This window comes from Triturus cristatus, chromosome 3_2, assembly GCF_964204655.1.
Source record: "Triturus cristatus chromosome 3_2, aTriCri1.1, whole genome shotgun sequence".
NCBI classification, from domain to species: domain Eukaryota; kingdom Metazoa; phylum Chordata; class Amphibia; order Caudata; family Salamandridae; genus Triturus; species Triturus cristatus.
In genome coordinates, this window is record NC_140584.1 from 971203198 (window position 1) to 971220494 (window position 17297).

Sequence of the window (17297 nt, forward strand, 5' to 3'; positions counted from 1 at the left end):
AAACTCGGCCTTAGGCAAGCCGAGCGCCAGTGGCGTAAAAATTACTCCTCCGTAGCAAGGGCAGAGTTCTTGTCCCTTCTTAAAGGCTATAAAGCCGCCATTGCGTCCGCAAAAACTTCACACTTCTCCAATAAAATCATGGAGTCAGCCAATAAAGCTAAAAACATCTTTGCGATCGTCGAGGAACTATCCCATCCTGACAGAGTGTCCATTAAACCCCTCCCTTCCCAGACGCTCTGCGATTCCCTCAACCACTTCATCGAGAAGGTTGCAAAAATTAAAAACAGTATCCAGGCACCGCCCATCCCGTTCCCCTGCCTGTCTCCAGCTTCCCCCTGTGCAGACCCCTCTCTTTCCCCGCACCTTTCGCGGATCCCTGTCATCACGGAATTGGAGTTTCCCGCCCTCCTCAGCAAAGTCTCCTCTGGATCCCCCACTGACTGCTGCCCCCCCAAGATCTTATGCAAGGCCTTCTCGGCCTGCCCCGCTCCCCCTTTGGCTCTCCTGAATTCCTCCCTCACCTCTGGCCAAGTTCCCTGCATCTTCAAGACAGCAGAAGTGGTACCTATTCTGAAAAAACCGACTGCTGACCCAACAGTTATGAGTAATTTTCGCCCCATCGCCCTCCTCCCCTATCTTGGAAAGGTTCTCGAGACCCACGTCACTAACATTCTGAGCTCCCATGTCGAGCGTTCCCATTTTGTTGACCCCCAACAAGCCGGATTTAGGCCTGCTCACTCCACCGAGATGGTCATACTCTCCGTTATGGAAGAACTACGAAGAGGAGCCGACTCTAACATCTGCCAGGCCCTGGTTCTCCTGGACTTGTCGGCCGCCTTTGACACGGTCGACCATGCGATCTTGGTCGACCGTGTCAGACAGGCCGGGATCGAGGGTACTGCCCTTGATTGGGTTCGCTCGTTTCTCTCCCGCCGCCAACAAGCGGTTCGTCTGTCACAGTTCTCCGCAGACAAGGTCGATTTGACCTGTGGTGTGCCTCAAGGATCCTTCTTGTCCCCTCTACTCTTCAATCTTTACCTCACTCCCCTGATCAGCTCTCTTCGAGACAAAAATGTATCTGCATTCAATTATGCAGACTACATTCAATTAGTCTTCAATATCGACTCCTCGGACCAGTCAGTTACCGATTTTCAAACCACCCTCTGTCACATCAGCAACTGGATGGGGGCTAACCATTTGAAACTGAATCCCGACAAGACCGAACTGGTTCTTGTCGGAGGCCCTTCCAATCCTTGGAACTCTAACTTCTGGCCCATCAGTCTGGGTTCGCCTCCCCGTCCTTCCACCTCGGCTAAAAGTCTGGGGGGAGTCATCAGTAACGACCTCTCAATGAAACCTCAGATTAACGCCACTGTCTCTGCCTGTTTTTTTCAGCTGCGTAAAATCCGCAAAATTGCTCGCTTTCTTACTACGGAAGCCCTCACTCTGGCCCTCTTAGCTCTAGTGATTTCCAGAATCGACTACGCCAATTCCTTATATGTAGGCATCCCTGACTATCAGCAAAAACGCTTGCAACTCGTCCAGAATCAGGCAGCCCGCCTCATTTTCCATCAACCTAGGCATTGTCACACCCGCCCTTTGTTAAAATCCTTGCATTGGCTCCCTGTCTCTGAACGCTGCAAATTCAAGCTGGGGTGCCTCATCTTCAAATCCTTGGCTGGTCTCAGCCCTGCGTTTATTTCTTCTCTCATCCACCCCTATGTTCCCACTCGCAATCTGCGCTCGGCCCATCTGGCTCTCCTCAAAGTTCCCAGAATTAAGCGCAAGAAATGTGGCGGTCTTAGATTCTCGTTTCTCGCCCCTTCTTTTTGGAACATTCTCCCCTTGGATATAAGATTGGCCCCATCTTATACTCACTTCAGATCTCTTCTCAAGACTCAATTCTTCCGTTTCGCTTATAACTAACTTCTCCCCCTTCTCTTCCTCCCACCCCTTCCTCCCCAGGTAGCTGCTTACCCTAGCGCCAAGAAACCGCATGGTGAACGTTGCGCTTTACAAGTTTCTTTTACATTACATTACATTACATTCAACTGTGCCCTGGTTTTCTGCTATGTAGTCAGCAGTAGCCTCTTGGAGGTTAGTGTTAATCAGAGACATTTTAAGATTCCACTGATTTAATCCCCAACGGCCAGAGTGTTTGGCAGTGCCAAGGTCATAACGCACACACACTGGGGAGTGGTCAGAGATTCCTCGTGCCAAGTGTTGCGCTTCGCGGAAGCGTACGAGTAAGTGAGCCAACATGAAACAATCTATTCGATAAAGGGTGCAGTGGGCTTCTGAGTGATGGGTATATTGTCTTGCAGTAGGGTTGAGTGCCCTCCATTTATCTATGAGGCCTAAAGCTGACAAAAAGTTCCCTACATTACTACCCATCTGGTCCTGAGGGCGTGCATGCCTGCGCTCTATGTCAAATGAAAGAGCCACATTGCAGTCCCTTCCCGCAAGCAAGACACCGTTTGGGAATTAAAGGAGTAGAGTCCCCAAGTATGGAAATAGTTTGTCTGCAGTCATGGTGACGCATCGAGTGAGGATATATTAAGTAGTTGACCCTCCCGCTGCTTGTGATAGCTACATAACGGCCTCTATCATTGTGGACTCTCTTGAGTATTGTGAGGGGGAAGGAAACCCACCCCTCTGGAGCCCCATGTATACAGCAAACAAATGTTCAACTATTGAAATATTTTGTTTATTTATATTCAAATATAGAAAATGATTCCACATTTTCAATTTTACTTTATTTGCATATAGATCATTAATTTTAGTATATCAATTTTATTATTAAATTTGGTACCATAGTCGTGGCGCATAAGTAGGCCTCACGGACCCCCCAGGGGTCCTTGGACCACAGGTTAAGATACACTACACAAGACCAATATGGTTGCATTATAACGATATTTCAGATTGCAGTTTGCACATTGACCAAGTCCTTGGTGCAAGGGTGTCTAGAAAACCAACCTCTGTGCTTCTAGAAAAATCTAGAAAATGTATCAGGGCAAGGAAACAGAGTGGATGGCGGGAATGACGAAATGGTCAGCAGGTCAAAAGATATATTACAGATTCTACACCCAAAGAAGAACAAAAGGGGGCTCCAACTGACTAAATGCTCAGAAGGTGTAACACAAAGATGTGTGACAGGCTGTAGCTGTTACTTAAGTTTACATTGTACCTAAGCTACGTAAATGCAATTAGCTGCAATCAGTCTCTACTAAAATCTAGTATGAATTGGCTTTACGCATCCTCAACTATGGCTTGGGTTGCACATTGCACGCACTCCTGGCTAGTCTTTGGCTCTGCTGATGGACAATGAAAAGTATGCAGCACCTCAGATCGACTCAAAGATCGAAGTCAAAAAGGGGAGAAAATTAACAGGTACTTAATGGGAAGGATTCCCACCTTGATGGTAGTGAGAATTCAAAATAAATGGAGTAATAGAAATACAGGTACTTAATAACATCTGAAGAATGGTGTATAGCAGAGTCAAACCAACATTTGGAAATTAACATCCACAAGATATGTTCTCAAGCTCAAAGGACATAATCAACAGTAATAATTTTGAGCATGTTCAAACAATTGCTCATATAGTACAGCAGAGCTATGGCGATGGTGTGTGACCAGGTCAGTAGCCTACTTCTTTAAAAAGCCTTTCATACCTTTGAAATTGGACAGACTTGTGGAAATGGTGGCACAGATTGGATCAGAGACGGTTTCTTAAAATAAAACTGAGAAATAGTGTCTTTCTGCAGGGTGAAGTCATAGGCCGTTAAAAGCAGGAACAGTTGAGGCGATGGGTAGTGATGAAACTGTTATACTTCTTAAATACCAATACTGATCATTGTAGGATTAGGCCCAGCTTTTGCTCTTCTCTGCTGAACTTTCACAAGCCCTTGTCTATCTGCATGCCAAAAAGTGTTTTGCTGGAAATGGACATAACTCTGCTGAATACATCAAATCATGACTGCTAAACAAAGCAGTATTCTCAGTGCAACCATAATCATCCAGAGCAGAAGGGCAAAGCACATGCCGTGCACAAATACCTTCGTGCCAACTGATAAAGGCGGAACAGATATTTACATATTCTTTGGAAAATGAAGGGTGATTATATTTGCTATTTCTCATAATGCATGCAAGAATCTGTTGAACAAGCAAATACAGCATTGAAAATGTAGTAAGTTCCAAAACTTCATTTAGCTGTAGAGCCTTGGACAGATGTTTTTTTAACTGAATTATGGGCAATTTGTTTCTCATGAACATATCCCTGAGAGGATGTATGCCATTCAATTCCAGATTGCAGTCCAGCGAATGCAGATTTTATTATGCAAACAAATTTGCTGATTTACTAGACCTCTGCAAGCATTTGTTCGTCCAGACTAGGCTTAGTGGCAAAGGCATCTGTTGCCATAATATGTCAAGCGGAGCTTCACTTGTCTATTTGTGCCATGTAATTCATTAATTCAATTATAGATATGTAAAATTAAAAAAAAAATGAAATTACTTCCATTTGTTTTTCAAACCACTGTATTTTATCACTCTTGCTCCCAGAAAGTAAAATGCAGTATGTTTAATGTGTGCTGGTGGGCAATTGTGTTTTTTTTTAGGTAATCTCAAATGCCCCCAAGTGCCTCAACAGAACAGGTCAATACAGGACTCTGCAATCTGAAACACCTTTCAGAAGTATATGGCTAATTCAGTTTATAGAGGCCATCCAGTGTTTTTTATGATATTTAATGAGGCGTTATGAAGTGGGTAATTTACTTGAATAAAAAAGCTCCTTACCTGTGTCTGCAAATATTTTTTAGCAATATCTTCTCATTAACCTTTGCTTGCATTTAGCTTCCACTTTGATAAAAGAAAACATCTATGTACCTTTAGTAGCTTTTTCTGGTGGATATATAATCTTTCCACAGAAGTCACACCTTAATTCCAGGAACCACAATGAAAAGAAATAAATCTCCAGCAATATGTCACAAGACTCAACAGGTAGAGCTAAGTAGAGTTGCTTAAGCCACAACTCTGTCCACTGGATATTACGATATTATGTGCTGACTGGTGGATTATTGCTAAAGGTTCTGTCGCCCCATCAAGGCATGTGGAGAGGAACAAACCGAGCATAAACACAGCATGTTGGAATGCCTTAGGAGCTCATCATACACAGCGCTAACTATTGAGGGGAGGAGATAAGGTGATGAGAGGTCCGCGGGAAGATTGTGTATCCACCAGAAGAATATATTATTTACCTTTGGCAATGCTCTTTTTGTAGGTTACTTCCTCTTTTTCCGGCACCCTTCGACGCATCCAGAGTTTCACTCCTACTGGTTTTGATTCTCACTCAAGACTTTCAATTACAATTACCTTTGACTGTGTGGACAAATGACAGGATTCAAACCATGCCGCGCATGTGCAATCTGATGCTTGTAACAGAACCGCACATCTACCTATGATGTTTAGGCATCAAACATGACCAAGTCCTGTGAAAAATGCCCCCTTAATGCATCGGAAAGCCATCAGGTAACATGTTATACAAGACAAGAGACCAGTCTTGGTCGATGGTCAACTCTTCTGGTAAGTTGTAGGAAAAGTAAACTAGGTTCTTGGACGTCCAGACACTCATGCTGTTGGGAGAGGTCCTGCAGACTGTATTCAAGAAACCCAACACTAGCTTCACCTTCTTTTTCAGACCTCAAGCTGAATCTGAAGCCAGTGTTCCACACGTTTCCTGGACCATCTTCAACTCTGCAACACTTTGAGGGCTTCAGTGAGATCATGCTGCAGATCCTTCCTCTATACCGATTGGAACTAGATGAAATAAGCGAGCTTACATGCAGGGCTTTGCATCTACTACTAGACAGGCTGCCAAAACGGCAACAGGCTTACAACTGGTGCTAGGAAAGAGACCACCGGAAGAGGCACAGTCAATTTTGCCATGGGTGCTTTGGAACCTGAAGATGCACCAGTGGGAGTTGGTGGAGAGAGAAGTGTAGTTCAATGCTGCATGAAGGCCTTCACCTCAGTCTGGTCAGCCCAATGAGTCAGAAAGGCCTAGAGTTCTGCTGACACCATCAAACACAGAACCAGAGCACAGCTGGACAGTGATATCATGGCCTATGTCCACCACTGTGGGTCACTGCTCGGAAAATGTGAAGGTCAAATTCAAGGAGTGGTTCTGATGAGGGAAGACCAGTCCTCCAAACAGGATCAATGTCATGAACAAGACAAGTACTCTGCATGAGAAGTCCTAAACTTGGAGTGAGAAGACCTCTTCTCGAAAGAAGTCACATTACGGTCTCTAACCCAGGAGTGGGACCTAGAAAGGTGCTGATTTTTGATGTGATCTCCCGACACACAGATGGACCCAACTGGTAGATACAAGGGGGGTGGGAGCACACTGCTTCTCATCCAAGCACAGTTCTCCCCATTGCATCCTAGTAAATGCAGTATACTTACTTTCAAAGTTGCTGTGGTTCTTCACCAAAGTTGGTACAGGTAGTGCTGTTAGCTCTAGACACGTTTTTCTGGGTTTAGCCCTTCATCAGTAGAGAGCAAAAGTAATATAGAGCAGAGAAAAGTCATCAGGGGTTGCTGAAATAGTGGTAGATATCAAAGGTTCCAACGAGACACATGCGGAGTACTGATTTTAAGGAGAAGCATTGTGTGATCTCAACAAATGTCTCTGGAGCTTCACCTATGGCAACATGACTTCTTTGGGGGCAATGTCCTTATAGGTCCATAAGACAGTCTAATAATGTTTGGAAAGAACAGCAACTCCAGGCCACAAGGGAGCAGAAAAAACTAAACTGAACTCATGTATATCACTCCATGACTGGTGACGTACGGGAGTTGAGTTGGAGCTGTGGCACAACATACTAGTGCAAAAGAGCTATTTCAACTTTTCCAGATAGAGTCTAACACCTAACTAGATTCATGAGATGAGGAATCTGCAGGTGGACGTATTCATCAGAAATGCTTATAAAGGAGCATTTTTTAAATAAATTATTCAAGCTGCCAGATCCTTTATCATCTGAGGTCTAGAAAGCAAGTAGACCCAAATAAAGATACTCAGGAGAGTATGGCCACCTGGACAACTGTAGATGGATATAAAAAAAGCAAGAGGAAGGAACCTGGCTAAACTGCGTAGACAGAGACAGCACAAAACAATAATTAAAACGTCTTTTGACAGTAGAGCTTAGTAGGGGGCCTCAAGTTGGTGGTTGACTGGGCTGAGGATCGAAAAGCAGGGTTATTACCAATGATCAACATTTTGGGTTTGTTGGTATTAAGGTTAAAGGAAATAGGGCCCATTCCAGAGATTATCTCCATAAAACATTTCTTGGAGGTTCCAGACAAGCTGTTCCTAGAGTCCCTAAGTGATGTCCACACTCAAAGCTCCATAAGTCACCTTTTATTCTAACTTGAAGCAGGAGCGTTCTACCTCAGAGGAATTCTTAAAGCAGCTTCTCTGGAAGGGAAACCTGCTCCATAATTCTCTCTGCAATGTGAAAGGCACAGAATATAATTGTAAACATAAGAAAAAGGGTAGATGCTGCTCAAAACTACGCAGACTCAATTATGTAACATTTCCAGTGACAGTTCTATTTCCTTACTAAATTAACTAATTTCTAGTACCACTCAACTAGTGTGAAAAACACCAGCTGGCTCCTTTTAAGATTTCTTCCATAAGAGAAGACTAAAGTAACCACTCAGCAGTATATTGACAGTGTTGCTTTTTAAAGATACAGTGCCATTATTGGAGTTTGTGTTCAATCTGTTTGCAGTCTTGATAATGAGATTCCTTTATCGTATAGAAAACACAACAAAATATATTCAGTACGGAGATATACGAAGAACTAAATGTGGTTTCTATTTGGTACAGTTATAGGTTCACTACTTCCAAGGCCTAGTCGTGTCAACAAACAGGTTATCCTCTCTGAAATTAGACACAAGATAAATTAATTAAAAAATCTAAGATTACATACTTAAGAAAAATAATTATTTAACTTTTACCTTCGAGCTGCTTCAACATTATTCCTGACAAAGTCATTGAAAGGCCGCATGTGTTCTTCTTTTGTAAACAAAACATGGTTGGCAATACTTTGAAGGATCTAAAAAAAAGATATATGTATATATATGTATATATGCACACACACAATTTCAATATGTTGAGACATGCAGTTTGTTTTCGGTTTGAATGATGATTCACACATCGTCTTAAACAGTAATGGCTTGAGTAGTCGTACCACACAGCAGTAATCATAAGTTTGCTTTGAATAATTCTCCATAAAGCCTCAAGAACCAATAAAACTACTTTCTAGCTATAGGAAAGCCCAGGACATACTGATGAACGAATGCTGCTGCTCAAGACCAATCTATAAGAACAATGAAAGTTAGAGAACATATTGCACATTCAAAACTATATTACGTAAGAAGTCAACAGTGTAAAGGGTGATTGGCTCACTTTAAGGAACTTCTCTCTTGAGAGCGAATGTAAAACATGCAACTGTTAATCATTCGACCAATCAAACTGGACAATGGAACAAAACTATGAAATTGGCTGCATTAATTTATACTCTGAGGATCACGGCACAAGAGATGCCTGCGACACTGCAGTCTTTCTTTGCAGTTTTGAAGACCTCCTGTTATATTTGTAAGCAGCATATATTAGGATTTACCATACAGAGTGTGCAGTTAATGAGTCTTGCTGCATTTGATCAGTCTTTACAAAAACTCACTAATGCACAAGTTACTACTTGTGTAACGATATATCTGTAAGAGACATTAGTTAGTGATAGATTCCTTACCTTAGAATACTTCCCAGGCATCAGACTGGATCCGGAAAAGTTTTGCTACCAGTACCTCTGCGCGTCAGTAAGTGGTGTCATGCGGCTCCACGCCCGTCGCTGGCGTCGTAAGCGCCGAGATGACATCACGGAGACTACTTAGGCGCCACCCATGCGTGCTTACGTCAGTTCTGTACATGACTTACCGTGCCACGAGCGCAGAGCCATGCAAGAAACAGACCACTGGTGCCAAGAAACTAGGGCCCTGAAGTACGAGTTACTTACCTTCGGTAACGATGTATCTGGTAGAGATGATTCTAGCCGCAGATTCCTCAGATTCTTTACGTAGAATTATCCCCAGGCGTGAGACTGGATCCGGAAACATTTTGCCACAGCATCCCTGCGCGCCGGGGGTGGGGCGACATCATGCAACTCCGCCCAGGCATCGTCTGCGTACGTGATGTCAGCGAGGCCACATAAGACCCGCCCCGGCGCCCCCACGTCAATTTTCTTAGGAGAACTTTCCGCACCACAACGCGGAACCACCAGATAAAAAACTGTGGAAGCATGGGAACAATGTGCGAAGAGGAGAAACATTGGAAAGAAAGGCGACTAACACCACCACCAGGGTAGTGCCAACACCGCAGAACCCATTGGCAGGGAAAGAAGAATGAAGAACAAGCAGAAACCTGCACATAGACAACCTCCCATCCCTGTGCCCCGGAGGCAAGAACAGGCGTAAAGGTCATGGCACAGGTAGGAAGCCCCCCCCCCCCACTCCTGAGCAAGGAATTGGGACCAGTCCCAAGACAGCCAAGGACAACAAACTTCCAAGCCACCCCAACCTAGAGGGCAACCACCCACAAGGTACAAGGGCAAGACAAGGCCAGATGACCCTTAATCAGAGGAAAGCAAAGGAAGGGAGGGGAGGAAGGACAGGGATAGAAAGCAATCCCCCCAAAACCTGGAGCAGACAGAGCAGCAGGGCACCGGAGCACCGGAACCCCATCCACCAAGGACCAAAGGAGGAATGAACCGGCCCCAGACGGAGTAACCTGCAAGAACAAGGAAGGCACTCACAGGAGATACAGCCCCCCCCCCCGCCGGGAGGCGAGTACTGAAGACCAACCCAAGGGTCCTCGCAGAATAGGGGAGGAAAGGCGGACCGTGAAGGAAACTGCGGCTGGAATCGTCTCTACCAGATACATCGTTACTGAAGGTAAGTAACTCGCACATCTGCTAGAGACTACTAGCCGCAGATTCCTTCACGTAGAATAGATACCCTAGCAATACCCCCTGGGAAGGAGAGTCTGGGAAAGGACCCCACCAGCCAATGCAGAACAGAGGCACCCACAGGGGACCAGAGCTGTTGACCAGGTAGAACCTCGTCACTGCCAGGTCAAGGGAACCCTCACGAGCAGAACCCCACCAACCCCAAGGGGATGTAGGAGGGAAAGATGGCTGAAGAGGCCAGTACACTCACAGCAGAGGAACCAAGGGCAAGGACTGAGAGGCCAAAGCACCCACTCCCCTCACAATGCAACACAGCTTCCGCCAAATGCCAAGACAGGAAAGCGGAAGAAGAAGAAGCAGCGGCTTAGAGGATCCAAGGAAACTAGGGAAAAGGCGGCAAACCCACTCCAGAAGGAAAGCAGCCTGCCAGCCAAAACAGTGCCCGCAGTCAAAGCCAGAAGCAAGAAGAACAGCCCGAGGCCCCAGGAAGGCTGAGTAGGCGACGCCTAGCCAGGGAGAACACAGGATCATCCCAGACCTCAGAACAGGAGCAGGGAGAGGAAGAGATGCCCGGGCCACCACTATGAGTGGCCGCGCACACGACCTCAGGAAGCAAAGCAACCTACCTAAACGTCATGGAGAACAGGCACCCGAAGGCGATCAGAACCCTCTAGCAGAGCGCAAGCCATATGACAGCTACCACTACCCCACATAGGGTACGTTAAGTTCCAAGAAATGGGAACCCTCTTTGGAAGAACTTCCGCCGCAGAGGAAAAAACAAAAGAGCCACGGGGAAAGAAACACCCCCGCTGTAGGCTTGATAAGCAGCTCAAACAAAGCAGAAGACCCAATCATAGAGCCAAGTCTGCGCAACAACTCCTGCAGAACCACACACAATCAACACAAGGGCCGTCCAGCAGCCAACAATGCCAGAGTCCCAAGGAAGGACGTAAACGGCTAGAAAACACACTGCACAGTCAGAACAGCCGGCCTAAGAAGGCCCAGAATCAACCCAACTCAGAAGTCATTGAGGAGGGGACGGAGCCCTGCCAAGAGCCATTGGATGGCGGTGTCGGCCGGGGCATGGAACAACAGGCTGCCATCAAACGGAAGGTCGATGAGTCACTCCCAAATATTCTCAGGGAAAACTCCAGCCCAAAGCCAAGCATGGCGACGGAGAGCGACTGAGGAAGCCATGGCCCGACCCAGCACCTCCGAGATGTCCGGAGCGGAGAATAAATGTCGCAAGTTCCTGGCAATTCAATGCATGATGCCGTAAATCCACCAGGCCAGACTCCTGGGAATCCTGGATCCCAGAGACTCCGCCGAGTCCCACAAACAGGAGGAGGCCCTAGCCAGCACACACAAGGTGTTAAAGGCTCACAGGGCCGCACTGGTCGAGGCAAACATGTTGCTTCCACAAGATTCCAGCCAGTGGGCCTCTCGGGACAGCGGCGTCAACAGCGGCGGCAGGGAGGGAAAAGCAGTCCGCAAAAGGGGGCTGGCGGCTGAGGGGTGAAGGGAAAGACACGCCGGGTCACGCGGCGCCGGGAGGTGCGGGTGCAGAAGATGCTGAGCCACTGGGTCCCCTGAGGCAGGACGCTTCCAAGCCCCCCGTCAGGGAAGAAAGGAGCGAACCTTCAAAGGGAAGTAAGATTTCCCTCCCACCAGAGCCCTGGTGGAGGACCTCCAATAGATGGTCCGCCGGAAAGTGAGCCACCGGATCACCCATGCGCAGGATGCCCACAGCCGTGGACACCACGTGAGCGAAGGCCGCACCAGCCTCCGTAGGGCCCCGCGGTGGAGAAATTAGCTCCTCCGTGGGCGACGGCTGCAAACTAAGGTGGCCGTCCCGAGGCCAAGATGCGCAGGCAAGGGCCAGACCTGGAAGTCAGAAGGTACCGAAGAATGAGGGACCTGTCACTCTTCAGACGAACACCTCTGCCCCAGGAAAGGCGGGGAGCCGCCCTTCGGCGCCGGTGAAAAAGACACCACACGGCGACCAGTTTCCAGGGAATATGACACCAATATGCATGCCTCCGGAGAAGGAGCGTCCGAAGACGAATCCGCGGTACGACCCCTGCGCGGAGCCGTAGAATCCGCTGCCTGAGGTAGGATGTCAGCACCAGCCAGCGTCGCCGGACAAGGGACCTCCAAGTCATCCAGCACCGGGTACCGGAGTGGAGACTGGAGTAGAGCTGGAGCCGCTCCGGTTCCGGGGCGGCGCCAACCCGACCGTCGCAGAGACAGCCACCTGCTCGGGGGAACGAGACAGGCCTGGGGAGTGGCACGAAGCACTCCGACAGCCGCGGCCCAGAATGAGGCGAAGATCGCTTGGCAACCCATGCGGCGGCGCCAGGGACGATTCAAGCTCCGACTCGCCCTCTGACGAGGCAGCCACCTGTGCGGAGGGACGAGAGGGGCCCGGAGAGGGACGAGGGGTCTCGCCTCGACCCGGAGCAGGACGAGGAGGGTCCACCGACCTCTGTGGCTCCGCACGGTCCAGCTGCTGCCGGCGCCGTAGCGGCATCACCTCGGCCTTAGACAGGACCACCAGGTCAAAGGACCGAGAGCGGCTCGGGGATGCGACCCGAGCCCCGGCGACCTCCCGCGACACCACAGGGACCTCCGCGGGAGATTGCGGCGAGGCAGAGACGCCGTGGCTTGAAGGAGGTGCCCCAGAGGAGCCTCACCCCAACAGTACCACATCCTCCAAGCCTGGATCCGAACCAGCCGGGGCCGGAGCCACCGGCGGTGCCGCAGAGGGTCCTGCGAAGAGCGAGGGTTCCGCCAACGCCCCAGGAGGGGAAGGAGGAGGAGACACCAGCCAGGCCTGCAAAGCCGCTGCGTATGTCTCCATTTGGACTCTCGACGCCCCTACACTGGGAAACGGTGGATAGGACAACACGCGGGGCCGCATCAACCGCGTTGAGTCCACGCCCCCGAGAGGCCGGAAACCAGCCCCCGGGGACAAACTGCGACACATACCCACTGGGAAGCGACGCTCACGTGACATCGGACAAAGGCGAGGACGACGACCACGGCCGAGTCTGAAGCTGTCCGTCGAAGCAGACCGAGGGGAGGACGTCGACCTGGAGAGATGCGCCACTACAAAATGGAAGAAAAAAGGGGCCTAACAGGCACGTAGCAAGGATCAGATCTGCGTTGCACGTGGGAAAGGAAAAAACTGACGTGGGCGCGCCGGGGCGGGTCTTATGTGACCTCGCTGACGTCACGTACGCGGACGACGCCTGGGCGGAGTGGCGTGATGTCGCCCCGCCCCCGGCGCGCAGGGATGCTGTGGCATAAAGTTTCCGGATCCAGTCTCACGCCTGGGGATAATTCTACTTTAAGGAATCTGCGGCTAGTAGTCTCTATCAGATAGGGATGACCTTAACCCTAGAAATCAGATCGCAGAACGGGGAGGATGGGTGAGGCGGTAAGGAATCTATCACTAACTAATGTCTCTTACAGATATATTGTTACACAAGTAGTACCTTGTGCATCTGAAAGAGACACGTTAGTGATAGATTCCTTATCTTAGAATAGATACCCCAGCAATACCAACCCCGGTGGTGGGTCTGCGAACAAGATCACACAAGAAAGTCACGGCGAACAGAACGGCCAAAGAAGCCGTCTCTCCGGACTTGACTGTCAAAGGCAGTAATGCTTGATAAACGTGTACAGCGAGGCCCATGTAGCTGCCTGACAAATGTCCTGCAAGGAGATGGCCGAAAGATAACCTTTGACAGTGCCCAGAGCAGAGCCCTGCTGGGCCAAAGCAAAAAGGAACAGAGGGACCTCAGAAAGAGGGGCAGAAAGGGGATCCACAGCCTTAGCTGCGCACCATGCCACAAACTTGTTCCACCTGCAGGCGTATACCGTCTTAGTGGAGGGACGTCTGGCTGCCAGAATGACATCACAGACTTCGGGAGGAAGATCGAAAGCTGTCAACTGTCGCCGCTCAATCTCCACGCATGGATGTGGAGGCTGGACAGGTTTGGGTGGAGGACCGTCCCCTGCTGCTGCGACAAAAGATCTTCCCGAAGAGGCAGTCGGATCAGGGGGTCGATCGCCATGCTGAGTAGCTTGGGACACCAGTATCTTCGTGCCCAATACGGAGCCACAATGATGACTTGGGCCCGGTCTCGCCGAATCCAACGCTCTGGGCAGAACTGGTATAGGCGGAAAGGCGTACAACAGACCGCAGAGTGCCGCCTTGGAAATTCCAATGTGCAGAACTGATGACATTGCGCATTCTCTTCGGTTGCGAATAGATCTAACCAAGGCTCTCCCCACTGCTGAAAGAGACCTTGCACCACGTCCAAGTTCAGACACCATTCATGATCCATCAAGCACCGGCGGCTGAGTTCGTCCACCCAGGCGTTCAGAGCACCTACCAGGTGTTGAACCACCAAGGTGATGCCTTGATGTTCTAGCCATGTCCAGGAGCGCAGAGCCTCCTGACATAGGGTCCAGGACCCCACCCCGCCCTGTTTGTTGCAATACCACATGGCGGTGGAGTTGTTCGTGAACACCTGCACCATACCTCCCCGGACAGAGGGAAGGAATGCCTTCAGTGCAAGTCGGATCGCCCGAAGCTCCAACAAATTGATATGGAGCCAGGACTCCGCCGGAGACCAGAGGCCTCTGATCTCCGCCTCTCCCAAGTGGCCACCCCATCCCACGAGGGACGCATCCGTCACCACTGTATGCTCTGGTTGGGGAAGGGAGAGGAAACTGCCATTGACCCAATCGCGATTCGTGAGGCGCCACTGCAATTGTCGTGTAGTACCCTCCGAAATGTGGACATGATTGGACAGGTTGCCCTGATGTTGCGCCCACTGAAACTTCAGGTCCCACTGCAGAGCCCGCATATGCCATCTGGCATGTGTCACCAGCAGGATGCAGGAGGCCATCAGGCCCAGAAGCCAGAGGGTCATCCTGACAAACCCGGGACAGAGGCTGAAAGATCGGAATCATAGCCTGAATATCCCAGACTCGCTGCTCGGGAGGATAAACCCGAAACAGAGTGAAACCAGAACCGTTCCGATGAAGGGGAGCTTCTGAGAGGGACTCAGATGCGACTTCGGCACGTTGATGGAGAACCCCAGCAAATGCAAGAGGTCCGCCGTAGTCTGAAGGTGGTTGACGACTGCCTGGGGCGAGCCCGCCTTCAACAACCAGTCGTCGAGGTAAGGGAAGACTGACACCCCTGACCTGCGCAGATGAGCTGCGACCACCGCCATCACTTTCATGAACACCCGAGGGGCGCTGGTAAGGCCAAAGGGGAGCACGGCAAACTGAAAATACTCCTGGCCCACCGTGAACCGCAGGTAACGCCGGTGAGCCAGCAGGACGGGGATGTGAAAATATGCGTCCTGCAAGTCCAACGCTACCATCCAGTCTCGAGGGTCGACGGCAGCCAGGACCTGAGCCAGAGTCAGCATTCTGAAATTCTCCCTCCGGAGGAAGTGATTGACGTTCAGGAGGTCCAAGATGGGGCGCAAGCCCCCTTTGTCCTTCTTGGGGACCAGAAAGTAGTGGGAATAACCACCACTCCCTACTTCCGGCCCGGGAACGCACTTGACGGCCCCCTTGGCCAAGAGGGCCGTGACTTCCTGCTGGAGGAGTACCAAGTGATCCCACGACATGTGGTGGCACCGAGGTAGCATGGCTGGAGGGGAGGACTGAAAGGGAAGGGAGTAACCCATGCCGATGATCTGCAACACCCACTTGTCAGATGTGATATCGTGCCAGTGGGGGAGGTGGTGGCGGATCCTGTCACCTACTGGCGTGGGGTACTCCACAAAGCTCGGATTAGGAAGGTTTGGAGGCAGAAGCAGCGGGGGCAGAGGTGGACTGGGCCCCCCACGCTGATTCCCAGACCCACGCTGATTCCCAGAAGGAACATGCCTAGGCGCCCCTGCCGTGGCCACGAAAGGAACGAAAACCAGGAGTGGCCGAGCTCTTTGCAGAAAGACCCAAGGATGTGGCCGTGGCCCGCTAGTCCTTAAAACGTTCCAGTGCACTGTCGGCCTTATCGCCAAACAGGAGAGTGCCATCAAAGGGCATGTCCATGAGCGAGCTCTGGACATCGGGCAAGAACCCGGTAGATCGCAACCAGGCGTGGCGACGCAGCGCCACAGTCGTAGAAATCGCCCTACCCAGTGAGTCTGCGGTGTCCAAACCACACCGATTGGCAAACTTAGCCACATCTTTACCCACAGCAACAGCTTGGGACAGCACAGCGTGTCTCTCCTCAGGACATTGAGGCAACACCTGCGCAACTGCATCCCACACCGCGTGGGAATAGCGGCCTAATAAGCAAGCCGTGTTCACTGACTGCAGCCCCAAGCTGGCCGAAGAGAACAACCTCTTACCGAACTGCTCCAGCTTCTTAGAGTCCTAATCCGTCGGGGCCGTAGGAAAAGCACTCTGACGTCGAGGCTTGGATGACCAGGCTCTCAGGCGTAGGATGAGTAGTCAGAAAAGCGGGGTCACCAGGCGCCGGGCAGTGACGCCTGGCGAAATTCTTATCCACAGGGGCCCCTGTGGCCGACTGTGACCAAGTGCCCAATAAGACGTCAGTGAGGGCGTTGTTAAAGGCGAGCAGGGGCTCCAACGAAGTGGAAGACGTCTGGAGCACCTCAGTGAGGAGATTAGTTTTGAGGGCCACCGTAGGAAGATCGAGGTTGAGGATCTCTGCTGTCCCACGGAGCACCATCATGTAGGAGGCGCCCTCCTCCATGGTAGGCGGGGGAGAGGCAAACCCCGGGTCAGAAGAGACATCGAGGTAGCCGCTGTCCTCCAAGTCGTCCACCCAGTCCTGCTCGGAGTCACACTGAAGGGCAAGAGGGTCCTCGGACCCCTCCCAGTCGTCCTCCACCTCTGTTGCATGGTGGACAGACCGCCGCGGCAGAGCAGGAGCCGGAGAAGGAACATACGCGTCGGAAACGGCGCCTAGATGGCGCCGTGTCCCAATGCGGATCCCAGGTATGAACAAAATGGTCCTGGAACCAGGGCAAGGACGGGACAAACGGCATCCACTGTGGCGCTGGAGGCAGAGCCGAGGGTGGCGCTGGAGGCAGAGCCGAGGGTGGCGCCGGGTCCGGAAGCGCTGGACCATGTGGCACCGGAGCCAACGGCGCACGATCCTGTGGTGCTGAAGCTGGATCTGCCGGCAGCCCCACAGGATCCGGACATAGGACCGCGGGGCCCGAAGGAGCACAGGCGGGAGCCCGAGACCTAAAAAGGCGGTCCAAGGTAGCA

The 17297-nt window shown here is 50.6% G+C and overlaps 1 protein-coding gene across 12 annotated transcripts in view; it reads right to left on the bottom strand.

Moving 5' to 3' along the window:
• NF1 (neurofibromin 1) overlaps nt 1-17297 on the bottom strand; it is a 1956660-nt gene that overhangs the window by 784357 nt on the left and 1155006 nt on the right. For all 12 annotated transcript variants that reach the window (XM_085649550.1, XM_085649547.1, XM_085649544.1 and 9 more), the window contains one exon: nt 8020-8117. In XM_085649550.1, coding sequence (XP_085505676.1) covers nt 8020-8117 — 98 coding nt within the window. The remainder of the gene's footprint in view (nt 1-8019; nt 8118-17297) is intronic.